This window comes from Hemitrygon akajei, chromosome 16 (assembly GCF_048418815.1).
Source record: "Hemitrygon akajei chromosome 16, sHemAka1.3, whole genome shotgun sequence".
Taxonomy (NCBI): domain Eukaryota; kingdom Metazoa; phylum Chordata; class Chondrichthyes; order Myliobatiformes; family Dasyatidae; genus Hemitrygon; species Hemitrygon akajei.
Genome location: NC_133139.1, coordinates 74,492,508 through 74,512,640, shown reverse-complemented (window position 1 = coordinate 74,512,640; position 20,133 = coordinate 74,492,508). Strand labels below are relative to the sequence as shown.

At 46.6% G+C, this 20,133-nt stretch overlaps 1 protein-coding gene across 1 annotated transcript in view; it reads left to right on the top strand.

The window, feature by feature from the left end:
• The window catches only part of LOC140740189 (C-type lectin domain family 4 member E-like), a 63,715-nt gene that overhangs the window by 24,179 nt on the left and 19,403 nt on the right, over nucleotides 1-20,133 (top strand). The window contains exons 2-5 of the mRNA XM_073069201.1: nucleotides 1,780-1,858; nucleotides 9,060-9,104; nucleotides 10,735-10,842; nucleotides 11,763-11,834. Coding sequence (XP_072925302.1) covers nucleotides 1,807-1,858; nucleotides 9,060-9,104; nucleotides 10,735-10,842; nucleotides 11,763-11,834 — 277 coding nt within the window. The 5' untranslated portion in view covers nucleotides 1,780-1,806. The remainder of the gene's footprint in view (nucleotides 1-1,779; nucleotides 1,859-9,059; nucleotides 9,105-10,734; nucleotides 10,843-11,762; nucleotides 11,835-20,133) is intronic.

Below are 20,133 nucleotides of genomic sequence, written 5' to 3'. Positions count from 1 at the left end.
ATTTCATGATAGTCATGGGGGATTTCAATATGCAAATAGATTGTGAAAATCAGGTTGGTGCTGGTTCCCAAGAGAAAGAATTTGTAGAATGTCCATGAGATGGCCTTTTAGAGCAGCTGGTGTTTCAGCCCACTAGAGGAATGGCAATTCTGGCTTGAGCGTTGTGTCATGAACCAGATTTTTATTAGGGAACTTAAGGTAAAGGAACTCTTAGGAGTGATCATAATATGATAAGTCGAGTGGAAGAAGCTAAAATCTGTATTACAGTAGAGTTAAAGGAATCTCAGAGGCATGAGAGAATTCTGGCCAAAGTTGATTGGAAGGAGACATTAGCAGGGAGGATGGCAGAACAGCAATGGCTGAAGTTTCTGGGAGTAATTTGGAAGGCACAGGATCAGTTCATTGCATTAAAGAAGCATTCTGAAGGGAAGAAGAGGCAACCATGGCTGAAAATGGAAGCCAAAGACAGCATTAAGGTAAAAAGATAGGGCATACAAAAAGTAGCGGAAAGCTAGAGCCCATGGTATTAGAGGAAAGGTGCTAACATGGGCAGAAGATTGGACGACCGGCAGGAGGAAATGAGTGTGAATATAGGTGGTCTTTTCTAATTGGCTGCCAGTGTCTAGTGGTGTTCTGCAGGGGTCAGTAATGAGACAGCTTCTTTTCACATTATAAGTCAATGATCTGGATGACAGAATTGATGGCTTTGTGGCCAAGTTTGTGGATGATATGAAGATAGGTGGAGGGGTAGGTAGTGTTGTTGAAGCAGGGAATCAGCAGAAGGACTTAGACAGATTAGGAAAACGGGCAAAGAAATGGCAGTTGGAACATAGTGTAGGGAAGTGCATGGTCATGTACTTTGGTAGAAGGAATAAAGGCATAGACTATTTTCAAAACAGGGAGTGAATTCTGAACATGGATGCAAGGAGACTTGGGAGTCCTAGTGCAAGATTCCCAAAGGTTAATTTGCAAGTCAAACCAGCAGTAAGGAAGGCAGCTACAATGTTAGCATTCATTTCAAGAGGACTAGAATATAAAAGCAAGGATGTAACACTGAGGCTTTCTAAGGCATTGATCAGACTGCACTTGGAATTACGTGAGCAGCTTTGGGTCCCTTATCACAGAAAGGATGTGCTGGCATTGGAGGGGGTTCAGAGGAGGTTAAGGAAAGCGGTAATGTATGTGAAGCATTTGATGGCTCTGAGGCTGTACTCGCTCAATTAGAAGAATGAGGGAGATCTCATTGAAACCAATTGAACATTGATAGGCCTAGATAAAGTGGAAGTGGAGAGGATGTTTCCTACAGGGGACGAGTCTAGGACTAGAGGGCACAGCTTCAGAATTGAGGCTCATCCCTTTAGAACAGAGATGAGCCAGAAGGTGGTGAATCTATGGAATTCCTTGCCACGAATGGCTGTGGAGGCCAAGTCATTGGATATATTTAATGTGAAGGTTGATAGGTTCATGATGACTGTGGGGATTAAAGGTTAAGGGGAGAAGGCAGGAAAATGTGGCTGAGAGAGATAAATCAGTCACAATTGACTGGTGAAGCATTGACAATGGGCCAACTGGCCTGATTCCACTCATCTTATGTTCTGTCGTCTTCATGGGACCTTGGCTGGCATGAGCCAGTTGGGTTGAAGGACCTGTTTACATGCTGTACGGTTCAATGTCCGAGCTAAGCACACAGTGAGTGGTAGTGGGGTACGGATGGGTGGGAGGTCTGACCTGGAGTGACATAAAGCCTTATTTCACCTCTGACCCTCTCCCCTCTGGCAGGTGTAGTGGTCACTGGCAAAGAGAGTGATGAAGGACAGCACGGGGAAGGAAGAGATCAAGATGAACGTGAAGAGCGGAGGTATATTGCACATTGCTCCCCGTTACTATGGGACGTAAGTGTGTGGGAGGGGCTCAGGAAACTGTGGAAAGGGCTGTTCAACATAGAAAAACAGGCCCTCCCACAGGAACCCATTTCAGCCCCTTGAGTCTGATTCACCACCCTGCTGAACTGGTCTCTTGTCCCAACACTATGCAGTTCAGTACAAAAATGCCCCACTCATCCACTCACTCCATGGACTGCATTTTCTCTTGCTCCCTCTGCATTCCCTCCTCCACTCCCCTCACTCCCTCTCCATTCCCTCACTCCCTCTCCATTCCCTCCTCCACTCCCATCAATCCCTCCCCATTCCCTCCCTCATTTCCTCCTCCACTCCCCTCACTCCCTCTCCATGCTCTCCTCCACTCCATTCACTCCCTCCGCACTCACCCCTTGACTTCCCTCACGACCACCCATTCCCTCCTCCACTCCCCTCACTCCCTCCCCACTCACCCCTCCACTCCCTCCACATTCCCCCTCCACTCCCCTCACTTTCACCTTATTTTTCTCCATTCTCTTCACTCCCACTACTCCCTCCCTCCCCAGTCCCTCCTCCATGCCTCTCCATTGCCTCCTCACTGCTGCTCCCACTGCCCCCCTTCTCTTTTCTCCACTCCACTCATCGCTACTCCTCACTTCTTCATCCCACTCCCTCCCTCCTTATTCCCACCCCATTCCCTCCTCTTTCATTCCTTCTGCAGTTCCCTCCCTCCGCCTTACTCCACACTCCCTTCCTTTCCCTTATGCCTCCCCCAACCCAACTCCAATCCTCCCCTCTCCCTCCTCGGTCTGCTTTGCTGGATGCTGTTTAAGTTTGGCAGACTGTTTAGTGACTCGCTCAGTAGTTACTTATTTTACAAATGTTTCTCCTTATTCGGAACTTTGTTGGCGATCAGACCATCTGGAACACATTACACACATCCGCATCCCCAGCAGCACCCCGAGCCCGGCAACAGCATTGAAACCAGTGTTAATCAACAGAGCTGAGGAACATCCCCACAAGGATTAGGCTGACTCATATCATGGCGGGGGGGCTGGGGTTGTTGCAGGGTGGTATGCGATTTGATGGAGCCAATATTCCTGAAGCCTGGGCAGTGATCCAGGCAGCAGGAATCCACAATTCACCATGCAGCAGAAGCTGAACTCTGTTTTTATAACCTAGGAATAGAAGCTGGGATTAATGAGATCAACCACTGCCACTTCGCTATAAGCATCCAGTCTGCCCCCAAGTGTTCCTCTTAAAGGGAGTCTGCTGTCTGGGTCTCGATGTGACTCCAAACAATCGTCAACATTGTTCCCTCTGAGGTGCCTACTAAAGCATCTAGCTGTGTCATTCCATCTACACTGTGAGCAGTATTAACACACACACACACACACACACACACACACACACACACACACACACACACACACACACACACACACACACACACACACACACACACTCTCTCTCTCTCTGTCTCTCTCTACACACACACACTTTCTCTCTCTCTACACACACACACACACACAAATAAACACAGTCACAAACACAAATCACACACTCAATGGCCACTTTATTAGGTACCTCCTGTATCTAATAAAGTGGCCAATGATTGTATGTTCATGGTCTTTTGCTGCTATAGCCCAGCCACCAAGTTACGAAGTGTTTTGCATTCAGAGATGATCTTCTGCACACTTCTGCTGTAACTTGTGGTTATTTGAGTTACTGTCGCCTTCCTGTCAGTTTGAACCACTCTTGCCTTTCCCCTCTGACATCTCTCATTAACCATTCTCCTCCAACCTCTCTCATTAACAAGGCATTCTCACCCATAGAACTGCTGGTACTGGATGTTTTTTGCTTTTCGCACCATTCTCTGTAAATTCTTGAGACTGTTGTATGTGAAAGTCCCAGGAGATACTCAAACCACCCTGTCTGGCACCAACAATCATTCCATGGTCAAAGTTACTTAGACCAATTTTCTTCTCTATTCTGATGCTTAGGCTGAACAACAAATGACCCTCTTGACAATGTCTGCATGCATTTACACTTTGAGTTGCTGCCACTTGATTGGCTGGTTAGATATTTCCATTAACAAGCAAATGGTGTACCTAATATAGTGGCCATTGAGAATATATGCATACATGATACACATGCAATCACAGGCATACACACAGATATATATGCACACCCACACACTAACAAATTCAGACGCACACATATATGCACACATACAGATAAGACTATGAGCACGCATGCATACATACAGAAACATTCACTTATGCGCGCGCGCACACACACACGTATATAAAGACACCAACTCACACTGTGCTTGCCCGTAGTGACACACAAATGCCTTTACACTGCCAGCATCCATGAGCAAGCACAGTAACTGTGTCGCTGGCAAATACTTGAATTCCAAGACTCACCCTGGTGCCCTGGGAATCGACCTACATAATCCTGACAGTTCTTCTAAAGAAACACATCCATGTTCCTTCACTTTGCAACTGGATCTTTGACTTCCTGAACAGCAGACTGCAATAAGTAAGGACAGGCGGCAAGTTATTTTATTTTAAAGTACATTGGTGCCTCTGCTTCTTCAAGGAGCTAAAGAAATTCAGTATGCCCCTCTTGAGCCATAGAAAGCATCCTAATCAACACAGACAACATGCTGGAGGAACTCAGCAGGTCAGGCAGCATTTATGCAAAAGAATAAGCAGTCTGTGTTTCGGGCCGAGACCTTTCTTTAGGACTGAAAAGCAAGGGATGTCATCAGAGATATCCTCCTTTAAAGAACTGGGTTTCTCTCCCTCTACTATTGATGCTGCCCTCACCTGCATCTCCTTCATTTCCCATACGTCCACATTCATCCCATCTTCCCACCACCTTAAAAGTGATAGAGTCCTTCTTGTCCCTACCTACCACACCATCAGCCTCCGCATCCAACACATCATCCTCCACAACTTCCACCATCTCCACTGCCACTAAACATATCTCCCCTCCCTCCCCACCTTCACTTTCTGCAGGGTCTGCTTCCTTCATGATTCCCTTGTCCATTCGTCCCTCCCCACTAATCTCTGTCTAGGCACTTACCCCATGAAGCAGCCTAAGTGCTACACCTGCCCATACAGCTCCTCCCTCACCCCCATTCAGGGTGCCAAACAGTCCTTCCAGGTGAGGCCACACTTCACCTGCAAATCTGCTGCGGTCGTCTGTTGTGTCCAGTGCTCCTGATGCGGCCTCCTCTACATTGGTGACACCTGTCATAAATTTGGGGACCACTTCGTTGAGGACAACTGCATCATCTGCCACAAGAGGGACTGGTGCTTTGAATTGGTGGACTGGACCATATTCAGGGATTCATCTTTGAACCTGGATGAGCATGCTGCTGTTGTTATCGACTTCATTAAAATCTGTGTGTATGAGTGTGTGCCCACAAAGACTTACTGTCCATTCCCAAACCAAAAGCCATGGATGAACCAGGAGATACGTCGTCTGCCGAAGGCTAGATCTGTGGCATTCAAGATCTGGGTACAGACCCAGGCCTGTACCAGAAAACCAGGTATGATTTGCGGAGGGCTATTTTAAGGGCAGATACAATTTTGAACGAGGTTGGAGGCGACATCAGATGTACAACACTGACAGGGTCTGCAAGACATTACTTCCTACAAAGTGAAACCCAACAGCATGAATGGCAGCGATGCTTCACTACCCAATGAACTCAACGCCTTCTATGCCCACTTTGAAAGGGAGAACACAAGTATAGCTGTGAAGATCCCTGCTGTACCTGATGACCCTGTGATCTCTGTCTCAGAGACTGATGTAAGGCTGTCTTTAAAGAGAGTGAACCCTTGCAAGGCGGAAGGTCCCGATGGAGTACCTGGTAACACTCTGAAAACCTGTGTCAACCATCTAGCGGGAGTATTCAAGGACATTTTCAACCTCTCACTGCTACGGGCAGAAGTTCCCACTTGCTTCATAAAAGCAACAATTATACCAGTGCCTAAGAAGAACAATTTGAGCTGCCTTAATGACTATTGCCTGGTAGCACTCACATCGACAGCAATGAAATGCTTTGAGAGGTTGGTCATGACTAGACTGAACTCCTGCCTCAGCAAGGACCTGGACCCATTGCAATCTCCCTATCACCACAATAGGTCAACGGCACGCAATCTCAATGGCTCTCCACGCGGCTTTAGACCACCTGGACAACACAAACACCTATGTCAGGATGCTGTTCATCGACTATAGCTCAGCATTTAACACCATCATTCCCACAATCCTGATTAAGAAGTTGCAGAACCTGGGCCTCTTAAACTCCCTCTGCAATTGGATGCTCAGCTTCCTAACCAGAAGACCACAATCTGTGTGGATTGGGGATAACATATCCTTCTCACTGACGATCAACACTGGCGCACCTCAGGGACGTGTGCTTAGCCCACTGCTCTATTCTCTCTATACCCATGACTGTGTGGCTAGGCATAGCTCAAATACCATCTATAAATTTGCTGATAATACAACCATTGTTGGTAGAATCAGAGGTGGTGACGAGAGGGTGTACAGGAGTGAGATATGCCAACTAGTGGAGTGGTGCCACAGCAACAATCTGGCACTCAACGTCAGTAAGACGAAAGAGCTGATTGTGGACTTCAGGAAAGGTAAGAAGAAAAAACACATACCAATCCTCATAGAGGGATCAGAAGTGGAGAGAGTGAGCAGTTTCAAGTTCCTGAGTGTCAAGATCTCTGAGGATCTAACCTGGTCCCAACATATCGATGTAGTTATAAAGTAGGCAAAATAGCGGCTATACTTCATTAGGAGTTTGAAGAAATTTGACATGTCAACAAATACACTCAAAAACTTCTATAGATGTACCATGGAGAGCATTCTGACAGGCTGTGTCACTGTCTGGTTTGGGCAGAGGCTACAGCACAGGACCGAAAGAAGCTGCAGAGGGTTGTAAATCTAGTCAGCTCCATCTTTGGTACTAGCCTACAAAGAACCCAGGACATCTTCAGGGAGTGGTGTCTAAGAAAGGCAGAGTCCATTATTAAGGACATCCAGAACCCAGGGCATGCCCTTTTCTCACTGTTACCATCAGATAGGAGATACAGAAGCCTGAAGGCACACACTCAGTGATTCAGGAACAGCTTCTTCCCCTCTGCCATCCGATTCCTAAATGGACATTGAATCATTGGACACTACCTCACTTTTTTTAATGTACAGTATTTCTGTTTTTTGCACATTTTTAAATCTATTCATATACAAATACTGTAATTGATTTACTTATTTATTATTTTTAAATTTTATTTATTTTTCTCTTCTATATTATGTATTGCATTGAACTGCTGCTGCTAAGTTAACAAATTTCACATCACATGCTGGTGATAATAAACCTGATTCTGACTTCCTGTTGGCAAAACATTTTAATTGTAAATCCCATTAGCATTCCAACATATTGGTCTACGGCCTCCTCTTGTGCCAAGATAAGGGCACCCTCAGGGTGGAGGGGTGACACCTTACATTCTGTCTGGGTACTCTCCTGCATGATGGCATGAATATCGATTTCCAGCAGACAAATTCCATCCCAACCACTTCCTCTGTTCTCACTCTGACCCTTTACTTCTTCTCACCTGCCTATTATTTCCCCTGGGTACACCCCCTCCCTTCCCTTTCTCCACTCTCTTGTCCTATCAGATTCTTTCTTCTCCAGTCTTTGACCTTTCCCACCCACCTGGCTTCGCCTATCACCTTACAGCTAGCCCCTTTCCCCTACGGCAGCTTTTTTATTCTGGCATTTCCCCCTTTCTTCTCACTCCAGAAGAAGGATCTTGGCCTGAAACATCGACTGTTTATTGTTTACCACAGATGCTGCCTGACCTGCTGAGTTCCTCGAACATTTTGTGTGTGTGTTGCTCTGGATTTCCAGCATCTGCAGACTTTCTGGTGTTTGTAGAAAGCATCCTGTCTAGATGAATAATGGCTTGGTATGACAACTGCTCTGCCTGTGTCAACAGGAGAGTTGACACAACTCAACGAGTTATGGAAAATAACCTCCCCTACTTGGATTCTGTTTACACCTTTTGTTGCCTCAGTAAAGTAGTACAATCAAAGACCACTCCTACCCCAAAGGTTTTCTCCCCCTCCCATCGGGCAGAAGATACAACAGCCTGAAAGCACGTACCACCAGGCTCACGGAGAGCTTCGATCCCACTGTTATCAGACTCTTGAATGGTTTCCAGTGGAAGACTATTTACAAAAAGATGGCACTAGGAAATCTGCAGATGCTGGAAATTCAAGCAACACACACAAAATGCTGGTGGAACACAGCAGGCCAAGCAGCGTCTATAAGGAGAAGCACTGTCGACGTTCCAGGCCGAGACCCTTCATCAGGACTAACTGAAGGGAAAGATAGTAAGAGATTTGAAAGTAGGAGGGGGAGGGGAAAATGCAAAATGATAGGAGAAGACCAGAGGGAGTGGGGTGAAGCTGAGAGTCGGAAAGGTGATTGGCAAAAGGGATACAGAGCTGGAGAAGGGAAAGGATCATGGGATGGGAGGCCTACGGAGAAAGAAAGGGGGAGGGGAGCACCAGAGGGAGATGGAGAACAGGCAGAGTGATGGGCAGAAAGAGAGGGAAAAAAAAGGAGGGGGGAGAAATCTAAATATATCAGAGATGGGGTAAGAAGGGGAGGAGGGGCCTCCCGTCCCATGATCCTTTCCCTTCTCCAGCTCTGTATCCCTTTTGCCAAACACCTTTCCGACTCTCAGCTTCACCCCACCCCCTCCGGTCTTCTCCTATCATTTTGCATTTTCCCCTCCCTCTCCTACTTTCAAATCTCTTACTATCTTTCCTTTCAGTTAGTCCTGACGAAGGGTCTCGGCCCGAAATGTTGACAGTGCTTCTCCCTATAGATGCTGCCTGGCCTGCTGTGTACCACCAGCATTTTGTGTGTGTTGCTTACAAAAAGATGGACTGTTGACCTCACAGTCTACCTCACTTTGGTCTTGCACCTAAATGGCTTCCTACACTGCACATTTCTTTAACTGTAACATTTTATTCTGTGTTATCTTGTTTGTTTCTGTTCTACTACTTCAATGTACTGATGTAATGAAATTATCTGCATGGATGGTGGGTCGATACATGTGAAAACAATGAACAGATTTACCAATTTGCACACTTATTTCTTCTTACCCCTTGAAGGTGAGGATGCCCAGCCAGTCGGAAGACAGGATGCACCAGGTGGAGGTGAGTCTGTGAATAGTGGGGAACAGGAAAGGGTGCAGAATGTGTCTGAGGGTAAAAGAGGGTAACGCATGGGGGATGTGAGAGAGTGGGAGGGTAAGGGGTTAGAGAGAAGGTATGGAAAGGAATGGAGGGAGAACCACCCCTCATGGGTACAAAATGTAACAAGAATCACAGGGAATGATTGCTCCAATCTCTAATGACAGTGGGTAGGAGTCTCCCTGCGCAGAAGTTGGAAAGAAGGAAAAGCTGGGAAGAGCTAGTCCCCCAGCCAGAGGGCACAATAATGGTCCAGTCAGACTGAGGGAAGGGGTGGACAGAGTTTCAGGGAAAGAATTAATCTGCACTCACTTAGGAACTGGTCAGGGAAAGTCAGCACAGATTTCTTGGTGGGACATCCTGTCTAATTTAACTGAGCTCTTTAAAGAGGTAAATATATTGATGAGATCTGTGGTGATTTACATGGATTTCATTAAGATCTTTAACAAGGTCCAACACCTTGGTCATATAAGCAGCATTCACAAGAAAAGCATAAATTCAATATCAAGTATACATAATGACGAGAACAAACCCAATTAAAACAAATAGAACAAATGAACAAGGGCATTTTTAGAGCAGAAAAGTGAAATGTGAAGTGGCCATACCATTGCTATACCGTGGTGGTGATTAGGGTTTTGCCAGTTGGCTCGAGAACTGGATGGTTGAAGTGAAGTAGCTGTTCTCAAACCTGGTTGTATGGGACCAGGCTTGTGTTCCTCCTTTCCGATGGAAGCTATGGGAAGATGGCGTGGCCTGGACGGCAGGGACTTTCGATGATGGATGTTGCCTTCATGAAGTAGTGTCTCCTGTAGGTACTATCGATGATGGGTGTGGTGGGGCCTGTGGTGTATTGAGATGTGTTCATATATATACGAGGTGGTTCATTCAGGGAAGGTTGGGAGAGTTTCAGAACCCAGTATTTCATTAACTCTCTTCTCCTGAATCACAGGTTCCTACTGGGGGTGGGTAAGTTAGAGTATCAACCTGCCCCATGCATCAGCACAGCTGGAAAATCTCCAGCACTTGGCTAAGTCTGGCCATTCCCAACTCCTGCCATCTGAGAATCTAACACATCCAAAACTGTCACTTGTATTCTGATACAAAAACTGAAAAGTCCAGCAAGTAAGGCAGCAACTGTGGAGAGAAACATTAACATTTTAGGTGAAGGACTCAGTATCAGGACGGGGAAAGAAGAAGGTGCAACTTCAAGTTGCAGAGGGGATAGGGGAGGGGGTGAGTACAACAAAGGGTATCACTGTGTTAGAGTGTGGGGATGGGTTGTTAATGGACTAAGAGGGCAATAAAGGAGAGTGATTGGAGCAAATCTCAGGTTATGGTGTTCTAATGAAGAGGGAGAAATCGTTGAGCCAGTATCAATGGGCGATGACTTACAACAAAATGGTCAGGCTTGCTATAGAAGGGAAACTGGGTTGGAGTTTGGAAACTGTGACCTGGTTTCTCATTTCGGGCTTCCACGGTGAACCATGCAAAGGCCACTGGTAAACAGGGATGTGTGGCTTATGAGAACTTTAGCCTTCAGTTAGATGCTGATAATTCTGTTGGTGAATTCATCATCTCCTCCTTCTCTTCCCAGATCCCACGAAAGGAGCAGCAGCAGGGAAGTCCTTCGGCATTGTGAGCTACATCCTCCTGGCTCTGTTTGTCCTGCTGATGGTGATGTTCGTTGTGGAAATGCTCAAGTGTAAGTCACTGACTGCGTGCGAGAGCTGGGTGACGACACGGACTGGGGAAGGGCCTGCACCTTTGGGGAAGTGTTGTGGAGGAACCATTTCTGAAAGGTCAGCAGATGGCTGAGTCACCGTGCACCAAAGGAAGTGTGAGGGCCTGGTCACGAGGTTTCACCCTTGTCTAAATACATTTAGTGTGTCATGAATCCACAGAGCAGCTTTAAAATACTAGGGGGCAGCACGGGAGCCTCACAGTTAGCATTACACTATTACACCACCAGTTCCGCCACTGTTATTCAGGGGGTATGTACTCATAGAACATAGTCATCTACAGCACATTACAGGCCCTTCGGCCCACAATGTTGTGCTGACCATGTAAATTGTGACCATGCAAGTTTCCTCCAGGTTCTCTAATTCCCTTACATTTCAAAGATGAATGGGTTAGTAGGCTAATTGGTCACATGGGTGCAATTAAGCATGACGGAAATTGGTTACCTGGCTAAACCTAGCCACTCCCAACTCCTGCCATTTGAACACCTGGCACATCCAAAACTGTCATCAGCATTCTGATTAAAAGAAACTGAAAACTTTGCACTCAGCAGGTCAGGCAGCGACTATGGAGAGTGAAATGGATTAACATTTCAGGTCAAGGACTTGAGTTTAGCCAAGTGCTGTGGATTTTCCAGGTGTTGGGATTTTCTAGCTCTCTGAAAGTAGAAAGTGAGACTGCCAGTTTGTTAGCTGTTATGAAGCAAGAGGAGATGAACAGACAGTTGTAATATGGCTGAGCAACGTGGAAAGACCTGATGCTCCTCTGTTTCCAAATTCAGTCCCTGCTGTTCATCTACCCTGGGCTCCGACAGTCCTGATCCTGCTGCTTGACAAGGTTAGAGACAGGATGCAGCAATACTAGTAATAACTGTCTCACTTTCAGTTCGACAGATATCCAGTGAAATTAAAGATCTGAAGGAAGATATGACAGAGAAACTTGCAAGGATGAAGGATGGTGAGTCTTGCCCAAACTCTTCATGAACCCAGCTCTTGTTAGAAGCATCTAAGAGCATCAGGAATCTCAGGGACAAAGTGGATCCAGGTCATGTGAGACTGAGAAGCTGGCTCAGATTCCCTATGATAACTGGAGACACTGGAATCTGGAGTCACTAACAACCTGCTGGAGAAATTCAGTGGGCCAAGCAGTATCAGGGATGGAATTGTCAACATTTTGGGTTGAAACCCTGCGTCAGGTCTGATGTGACCTGCATTCTGCAAATTGGTCCATCTACCAGCTTGGTTCTACCTACCTTTTACTCTCTGTCTCCACCTATCATCCAGCTGCATCTGTGTGGTGAACTACATATATCTGTCTCGACACGCCCCCCACCCCCCCCCCCCGCTGACTGCTCCTGTGGCTCCTCCCACAGACCCCTGTATAAAGGCGGTTGGAGGCACTGCTCCTCCCTCAGTCTCCAGGATGTTGTGTGGTGGTCTCTTGCTGCTGACGGTGCTTTCTTCCAGCTAATAATGCTTTCTTCCAGCTAATAAAAGCCTATCTTGACTCACGTCTCCGAGAGTTATTGATGGTGCATCAATCTGTCAACTCCAGCCTTCGCCCTTCCCTACCATACTACATCTGCCCTCATCTGTCACTCCTCCCCAATCATCGACTGGCCTGTCTCAACCCTCTCCCTCCTCTTTATCTCTCCGCTCCATTCTCAGTCCTGAAGCAGTATTTTGACCTGAAACATTGACAATTCCTTCTCCCCCTTCCCCCACCACCAATGCCGCTTGACCTGCTGAGTTCCTCCAACAGATTGTTTGTCTCTCTGAGGTACTGTTGGTAAGGTCACCATTGACCCATATCACTAACTGTGATTCTGGATTACTACATCTGGCTATTGAAAGGCAGAAACTGGGTTGAAATATTCTGCGGGCCTCTCCATCACGCTGAACACTGGTCTCTGACCCACAGGAGAGGGACTAGGGCTAAACACCACAAACTGGCTGGGAACTTTTCAGTGAAAGCTGTCCCCCTCCTGACTTGATTCAGGGAGAATAGTTGTGCTATTCTAGGCTGAGAATTAGTCATGGAAAATACTTTAATATTTCCTTAAATCTTTGCAAAACATTTTCCGTTAAACCCTTTGTTGATATAATTTTAAAATCTCTAACAATGTTTGAAAATATTTAAGTGTTTTATGAAGTGTTTTAACACTTTTTCAGTTTGTTATGGGCCTGCAGAGCAATCTAAGTTTTTAATCAAAGGTTGACACTTGGTGGGAGTGTAATTTTGTGTCCCTCTGACTGGTATCATGGTCCTAATGATGGGGTGGTCCCAAAGGGGCAGCTCAGTTCTCCACAAGTTCCTGCTGAGACAGCTGCCAAAAGTAATATTAGACTTTCCAGTCAGAGACAACTGAACCGATAAAGGTCTCCACTGACTCCAAACTTCACTCCTGTCCTGTGGGAGCAATAGTATCCCAGGGCCCAATGTGTACTATGACACTTCGATGGCCGAGGATGCAGAGGTTTGTCATGGTCCCAGGATCCCTGATCAAGAAGCTGGGATCGTCCCCACCTCAGTTGGGAACATATGCAAGATCACCTATACTTCAATGGGTGCATTTGTATATGTGCCTGTGTGTCTGTTTATTGGTAGTGGTGTGTGATCGTGTGTGCTGTTCCATTGGGTCCTTAACCAGCCTGGTATAAAGGCTTCAGTAAGCTCCTCACAGTAGAGGACCAGCCTGTAACCTGCTCCTATAGTCACTGTATCTATGTGGCTGGACTGGTTAACTCTGGCCCCACAGGTTACTGTTGATAGGGCAGGTTGGAATAGGTTGACTTTGCTAAACTACTAATCAATACTTGCTGCTACACATCAGCCCAAGCTGTTTGCGCCTTGTTGTGTAAGGACAAAGAACATCTCCTCAGCTAAAGAGCTGTGCACGGAACCTGACCGTATTCCGCTGGGGTTGTCCATGTTCACTTGAGAAATGCTACATCCAGAGGGGAAGGCCACCATGTGTACACCAGCCTCAGTGTCTGCCTGGATCCTCTAGCCAAACCTCTAGAGTTTAAGCCAAGAGCCTCAGAGGCCACATCTGATACAGAGACAACACAAGAGTTAACTTATTGGAAGAATTATTGAAAACCCAGATGCAATAACCAGAGACCTGAATTCAAATCCCACTATGGCAACTCCAGGATTTTGGAACAAACCCAGTCTCAGTCATGGTGACTACTTGGCTGATGAAAGTTCTCTGAAGTATATCTTCATCTGACTGTAACTATATACAACCAAATAAAACAATGTTCCTGTGCACCATGGTGCACCAGCAATACATGTATCACATACAACACAAAATATACCACAAATAAGTTAATAAAATATAATTCAAGATGGATGTTCTGCACAGAACAGGTGAACAGTAAACAGACATTTTAAAACAATGCGAGTGCCTGTTTATTACCTCCTGCACAGGCTAGCAAACTGCTCATTGTATGTAAGTGCTGCATGAGGCCTGAGGAGAATTACATTCAGATGAATTATCCAGCTGTGAACTTGCCACCCAGTTTGGACATGGTAGAGATGGTTCCTCAGCCAGCGTTTTCCTCGCCTGGGGAGTAGGGTCTAAATACCGAGCAGTCAAGCAGCAGCCTGATGCAATCATCCTCACACAATCAACCTCACTGGAAACATGTCAGACTCCTGCTCACAATTGCCTGATGCATCCTGTCCCTCCACAGTACACAGGTCATCTTAGAACATTGACTCTTGATCCCATGTTGTCAAATGAACTTTGACAAGGTATCCTTCACCTGACTCCCACCCGTCACCCTCTCTCATTGACGAATCAGCACTCTCCAGTGTTGAACAATGCTTGGAAGAAGTGATGAATGTAGTGAAAGCTCTGTGTGGCACATCAGTGTCCATTATCAGGGTAGGCTTGGTGGCCCCATCACTGATGACGGAGCTGACCATGTCCTGTGGCAAAAGGTGAGGGAAACAGTACAAAGAATAAACTCTTTGAACTACCGACAACTATACGTGTGGTACCTGTTTGTTAGCGTTCATCTTCACCTAGAGAGCACCCCGATTGTGGTGTTTGACAACCCATTCTTAGTAGAACTGAAGCAGAACAAACCTGACCAGTCATCCACAAGGCACTGTGGACCATCGGCAGCAGCTGAGGTGTCCACCCCTAGAGCCTGTCACCCAGGACATTCTTCACTCCACTGTGACATCAGCTCAGCAGACCAATGGGGAGCAGGCCAGGAGCAGAACCACAAGACGTACCTAAGGCTGCACTGCCCAGCTGTTGAAGATGTAACACAGGGTCACTGTTTATTAAAGAACAAAAGCACTGGATGGAGCCTTGTAATTCCTCAGTGGCTCAGGTTGTCTCAGTACCCACACATCCAGTGAATGGTGGTGGGCAATTGCACGAAGAGGAGGAGGCTCCAGTGACGTCTTCACCCCCAACTATGGCAGGGCCCAGCACAAGGAAGTACAGGCAACCAATCCCAGCCAGAAGTGTGGAATGAGCTCCCTCCTGAGATCTTCACCGGCATAGAAACCAGTGCCCAACTAACTCCATGCGCTACTCAGGATCTTCAGAAACAAATGATAAAGCCGAAGAATTGGGACCAGACAACCTCCTAGCTGGTGCATTAAAGACCTGAACTGCATATCTATCTGATACTCCAGTGCAGTTTTCACTCCAATGTTTTACCCAACAATGTGGAAAGTTGCTCAGGTATGCCTCGTTTACAAATCCAGATCTATCCAATCATCAAGTTCTCTAAGACTGCGTTTCAAGAGCATTCAAAGTTGAAGATTCAAAGTACATTTATTATCAAAGTATGTCTACATTATATATAACCCTGAGATTTGTCCTCCCACAGGCAGTCAGGAAAGAAAGATACACCATGGAAGCTGTTGAAAGAAAATCATCAAACGCCCAATGTGCAAAAAAAACCAAATCAGAAAATGTCAAAACAAAATGAGTGGATTACATACAGAATAGTAAACATCAAACCGCAGAGACCTTGAACCGGTTTGGGAGTGTTCCGTTTAGTTCAGTCCAATTCTATTTGGTGCTGTGGCAACACATTCTGGTCTCGCCAGTGATGACCAGATCTGGAAATGAAGTAACTAAAACTTCTCACAGTAAAGAAGGACTGAAGCTCCTTTTTGTTGACCTGAAAGAGATGCCACATCTTTGAGTCTAATCGGTGGAATCTGTCACTGAGTAACCGAAGCAGGTATCTTGGATTATTAGGACTGAGGGGGAAATAGAATTAAATCTCAAAGGAACAGAGGTGAGGTTTCTATGAAACATTCCTCTTTCAGGTGTGTTGGGAGTTGTCATCTGAACCAGCAGAAGGAAGTGGATTCAGGGTGTCAGAAATGAAATATGTGATTAACTTGAGAACCAAGAGAAGCAGAATAGGTTGTTTAAGAGACCTAACATGCAAAGTATGGGTTGAGTAGCTAAGCCATATTTGAAGGCCAGGTGTTTGACAAGGTGTTGGAAGCTATTTGGGATGCATACCATTGACAGTACATAATAGGTAGTGGGAGCTGATCTCTACTACCCCCCCCCCCAACCCCCAGCTATGACAATCTTAAGGAACTGGAGAGGTCAGTGGGCCATGGACTAAAGGGAAGGAGAAAAGAAACCAAAAGGCGGTGATGGACATATCATGAGGGTTGGAGAGTAGAGAGGAGGGGAGAGAGGATAATCAGAATGAGGAATGGAAAAAAGAGAAGTGGGGTTGGGCAGGGGAAGAGGAAGAGGGAAGATATTATGTGAAGTAAGAGAAGTCAATGTTCATGCAACCAGGTTGGCAGCCATCCAGATGGAATATGAGGTGTTGCTCCTCCAACTTGAATTTGTCCTCGTCATAGAGGTAGCTTCATCAGGACTGGAAAGGAAGGATACTGAAGCCAGAATAAGAAAGTGGAGGGGGGGGGGTGTTGGGGATGGAGTGCAAGCTGGCAAGTGAAAGGTGAGACCGGGTGTGGGTGGGCGGGGAAGCAGGGGGATGATGTACCTTAGTGAAGCTACACTCAAGATGAAGGAGAGACTTCTCATATTCTGTCTGGGTAGCTTCTGACATGATGACATGAACATTGTTTTTTCTAACTTCTTGTAGCTACTCCCCTCTGCTTTCCCTTTGCCCAATTCCCCCCCCCCCCACTCACCTCTTTTCTTTCTCATTCCCGATTCTAGTTACTCTCATCTCCTCCCCAACCTCACGTCATGCCCATAACCTCCCTTGTTCCCAACTCATTCCTTTTATTTCATGGTCCTCTGTCCTCTCCTATTAGATTCTTTCTTCAAGACTTTTACCTCTTCTATCTATCGCCTTCCAGCTTTTCACATCTCCACCCCCCTCACCCTCCCACGTCTCCTATCACCTGCCAGCTTGTTTCCCTTTCCCCACCTTCTTAGTCCAAATTCTTCCCCTTTCCTCTCCAGTCCTGGTCAAGGGTCTCAACCTGAAACATTTACTATTTATTTCCCTCCAGAGTTGCTACCAGCATTGTGTGTGTGCTACAGAGGAACCTGGGTTCAGGGCGGGCAGGAGCAGGGTCTCGTTGCCTTGTTGTATGGTGATCAGCCAGCATGCAGACACTCCATGGTCCCAAGAGCATTTCTCAGAAGTGATGAACGTTGAACTGAAACAGGAGTTGAACAAACAGCAGGAAGAGTACGGTTGGACGGTCTTTGATAGATAGATGGATAGATAGATAGATAGATACTTTATTCATCCCCATGGGGAAATTCAAAATTTTTTCCAATGTCCCATACACTTGTTTTAGCAAAACTAATTACATAAAATTACTCAGTAAAAATATGATATGCATCTAAATCACTCTCTCAAAAAGCATTAATAAGAGCTTTTAAAAAGTTCTTAAGTAGTTTACTTAAATACATTAAATACAATCAACCCCGGCACTTTAACATATCTTACTCCTGGCGGTTGAATTGTAAAGCCTAATGGCATTGAGGAGTATTGACCTCTTCATCCTGTCTGAGGAGCATTGCATCGATATCAACCTGTCACTGAAACTGCTTCTCTGTCTCTGGATGGTGCTATGTAGAGGATGTTCAGGGTTTTCCATAATTGACCGTAGCCTACTCAGCGCCCTTCGCTCAGCTACCGATGTTATACTCTCCAGTACTTTGCCCATGACAGAGCCCGCCTTCCTTACCAGCTTATTAAGACGTGAGGCGTCCCTCTTCTTAATGCTGCCTCCCCAACACGCCACCACAAAGAAGAGGGCGCTCTCCACAACTGACCTATAGAACATCTTCAGCATCTCACTACAGACATTGAATGACGCCAACCTTCTAAGGAAGTTCAGTCGACTCTGTGCCTTCCTGCACAAGGCATTTGTGTTGGCAGTCCAGTCTAGCTTCTCGTCTAACTGTACTCCCAGATACTTGTAGGTCTTAACCTGCTCCACACATTCTCCATTAATGATCACAGGCTCCATATGAGGCCTAGGTCTCCTAAAGTCCACCACCATCTCCTTGGTCTTGGTGATGTTGAGACGCAGGTAGTTTGAGTTGCACCATATCACAAAGTCCTGTATCAGTTTCCTATACTCCTCCTCCTGTCCATTCCTGACACACCCCACTATGGTCACTGTGAGTCACTGACTGACAACTTCTGGCAACTCTTTGTGCCTAGTTGTGACCCTTCTCACCCATCCACTCTTTGGATTCAATGGCTGACATTCTTCTGGTCAGTAAATTCCCTTCCCTCTATAGTCTCCCCTTTATGGACTCTGCCCATACTTTTGGTTGCCTGAATACAGCACCCCAGCATAATCAAAAACCCCAGCCACTCTGGATATTCTCTCATCTCCCTACTCCAATCAGGCAGTAGATACAAAGGTCACCAAGCTCAATGACAGCTTCTATCCCATTTTTATGACTATTAAAGAGATCCCTCATACAAGGGATCTGACAGTCGAGCCCTGAGGTGACAAGTGCCTGTGATTTTGCTTTGTTGTGTGCCTGTTGGGTTTGCCTTCCTCTCCGCTCATGGGCCTCTTACAGGCTAACACGAATCACTTGCATTTGCGTGGCTGCTCAAGCCAAGTGAGGTGTTCCTGGGTAATTCATTCAAGGGTCCCCAACAAGCTGGTAGATGACAGGGTTCAGAGAGTGGGGATGGAGCAGGGCCACTCATTGGCCAGCTGCACCATGACAGGGCACCGTTACCAGCATGTGAGACGTCTGCTCTGAGGGTTTTGTATGGGACGTTCACTGCCGAGAAAGGGAACAGCCACTGGTGGGGGAGCTCATAATGAGGAAGATCATGGGAGTCAGGAGGAAATACCCAGCGAGGGGGAGAGCTTCCTGTAGGAGGAGAGATCCAGTGACGAGTGAGCCCCTTATGATGAAGGAGCTCCCTGTAAGGAGTATTCAGAGAGGAGGAAGCTCCCTCGTTAGAGGGAGCTGCCTGAAGTGGGGGAGTACTGAAGGTAGAAAGCTCATGATGGGAGGGAGCTCTGGTGAGAGCCCATCAGCAGAGTGCATCAAAGACAGGCTAGATGTGAATGGGCACTGCATCCCAACCTAACCAGGCCAGGTCGGGAAGGAAAGGAAGCTCTTAGAGCAGTGGTAAGAGTCCCTGGAGAGAGGGATCTCTGCTGCAGGTCTGGCAGGAAGGCCTGGGATCATTGTCCCCAGAAATGAGACTGCTGAGAGGAGGAATGATGGGGACCAGCTTGCACTGAGTAAATACAGGGGAGCTGTTCACACTAGCAACAGTTCAAGGGCACAGCTCCGGCACTGACGGCCACATGCAGAATGTCATGGAACATTTTGTTCTGCAGGGAAAACAATGGGAAGTCAGGCAGAGTCTCCAAAAGAAACTGGGTGTGTATTGACAGAGAAATATTTTCAGAGTTCAAGGAGAGAAGTGGTTGAGATTGCTCACTAGGGATCAACGTTGACTAATGGACTGAATGGCCTCTGTTGTATGCGGTATGTCGAATGCCGGGTGAAACGCGAAGTCTCTGGGGTAACTGCAAGTCTGTGTCCTTGCTATTGCTTTGCTCACGCTCGAGTGCGATGCTTGCCTTTTTTTTGCCGGCGGAGGAAAGGGGGATTGTCGTTCGCTGCCACTTACACGCAGGAGGGGGGAGCTGGGGGTGCTTTGGGGTTCTCATGTTTAACTGTCGTTCATTCTTTGGGGAACTTCTCCGTTTTCGTGGATGTTGGTGAAGAAAAAGCATTTCAGGATGTATATTGTACACATTTCTCTGACATTAAATTGGACCT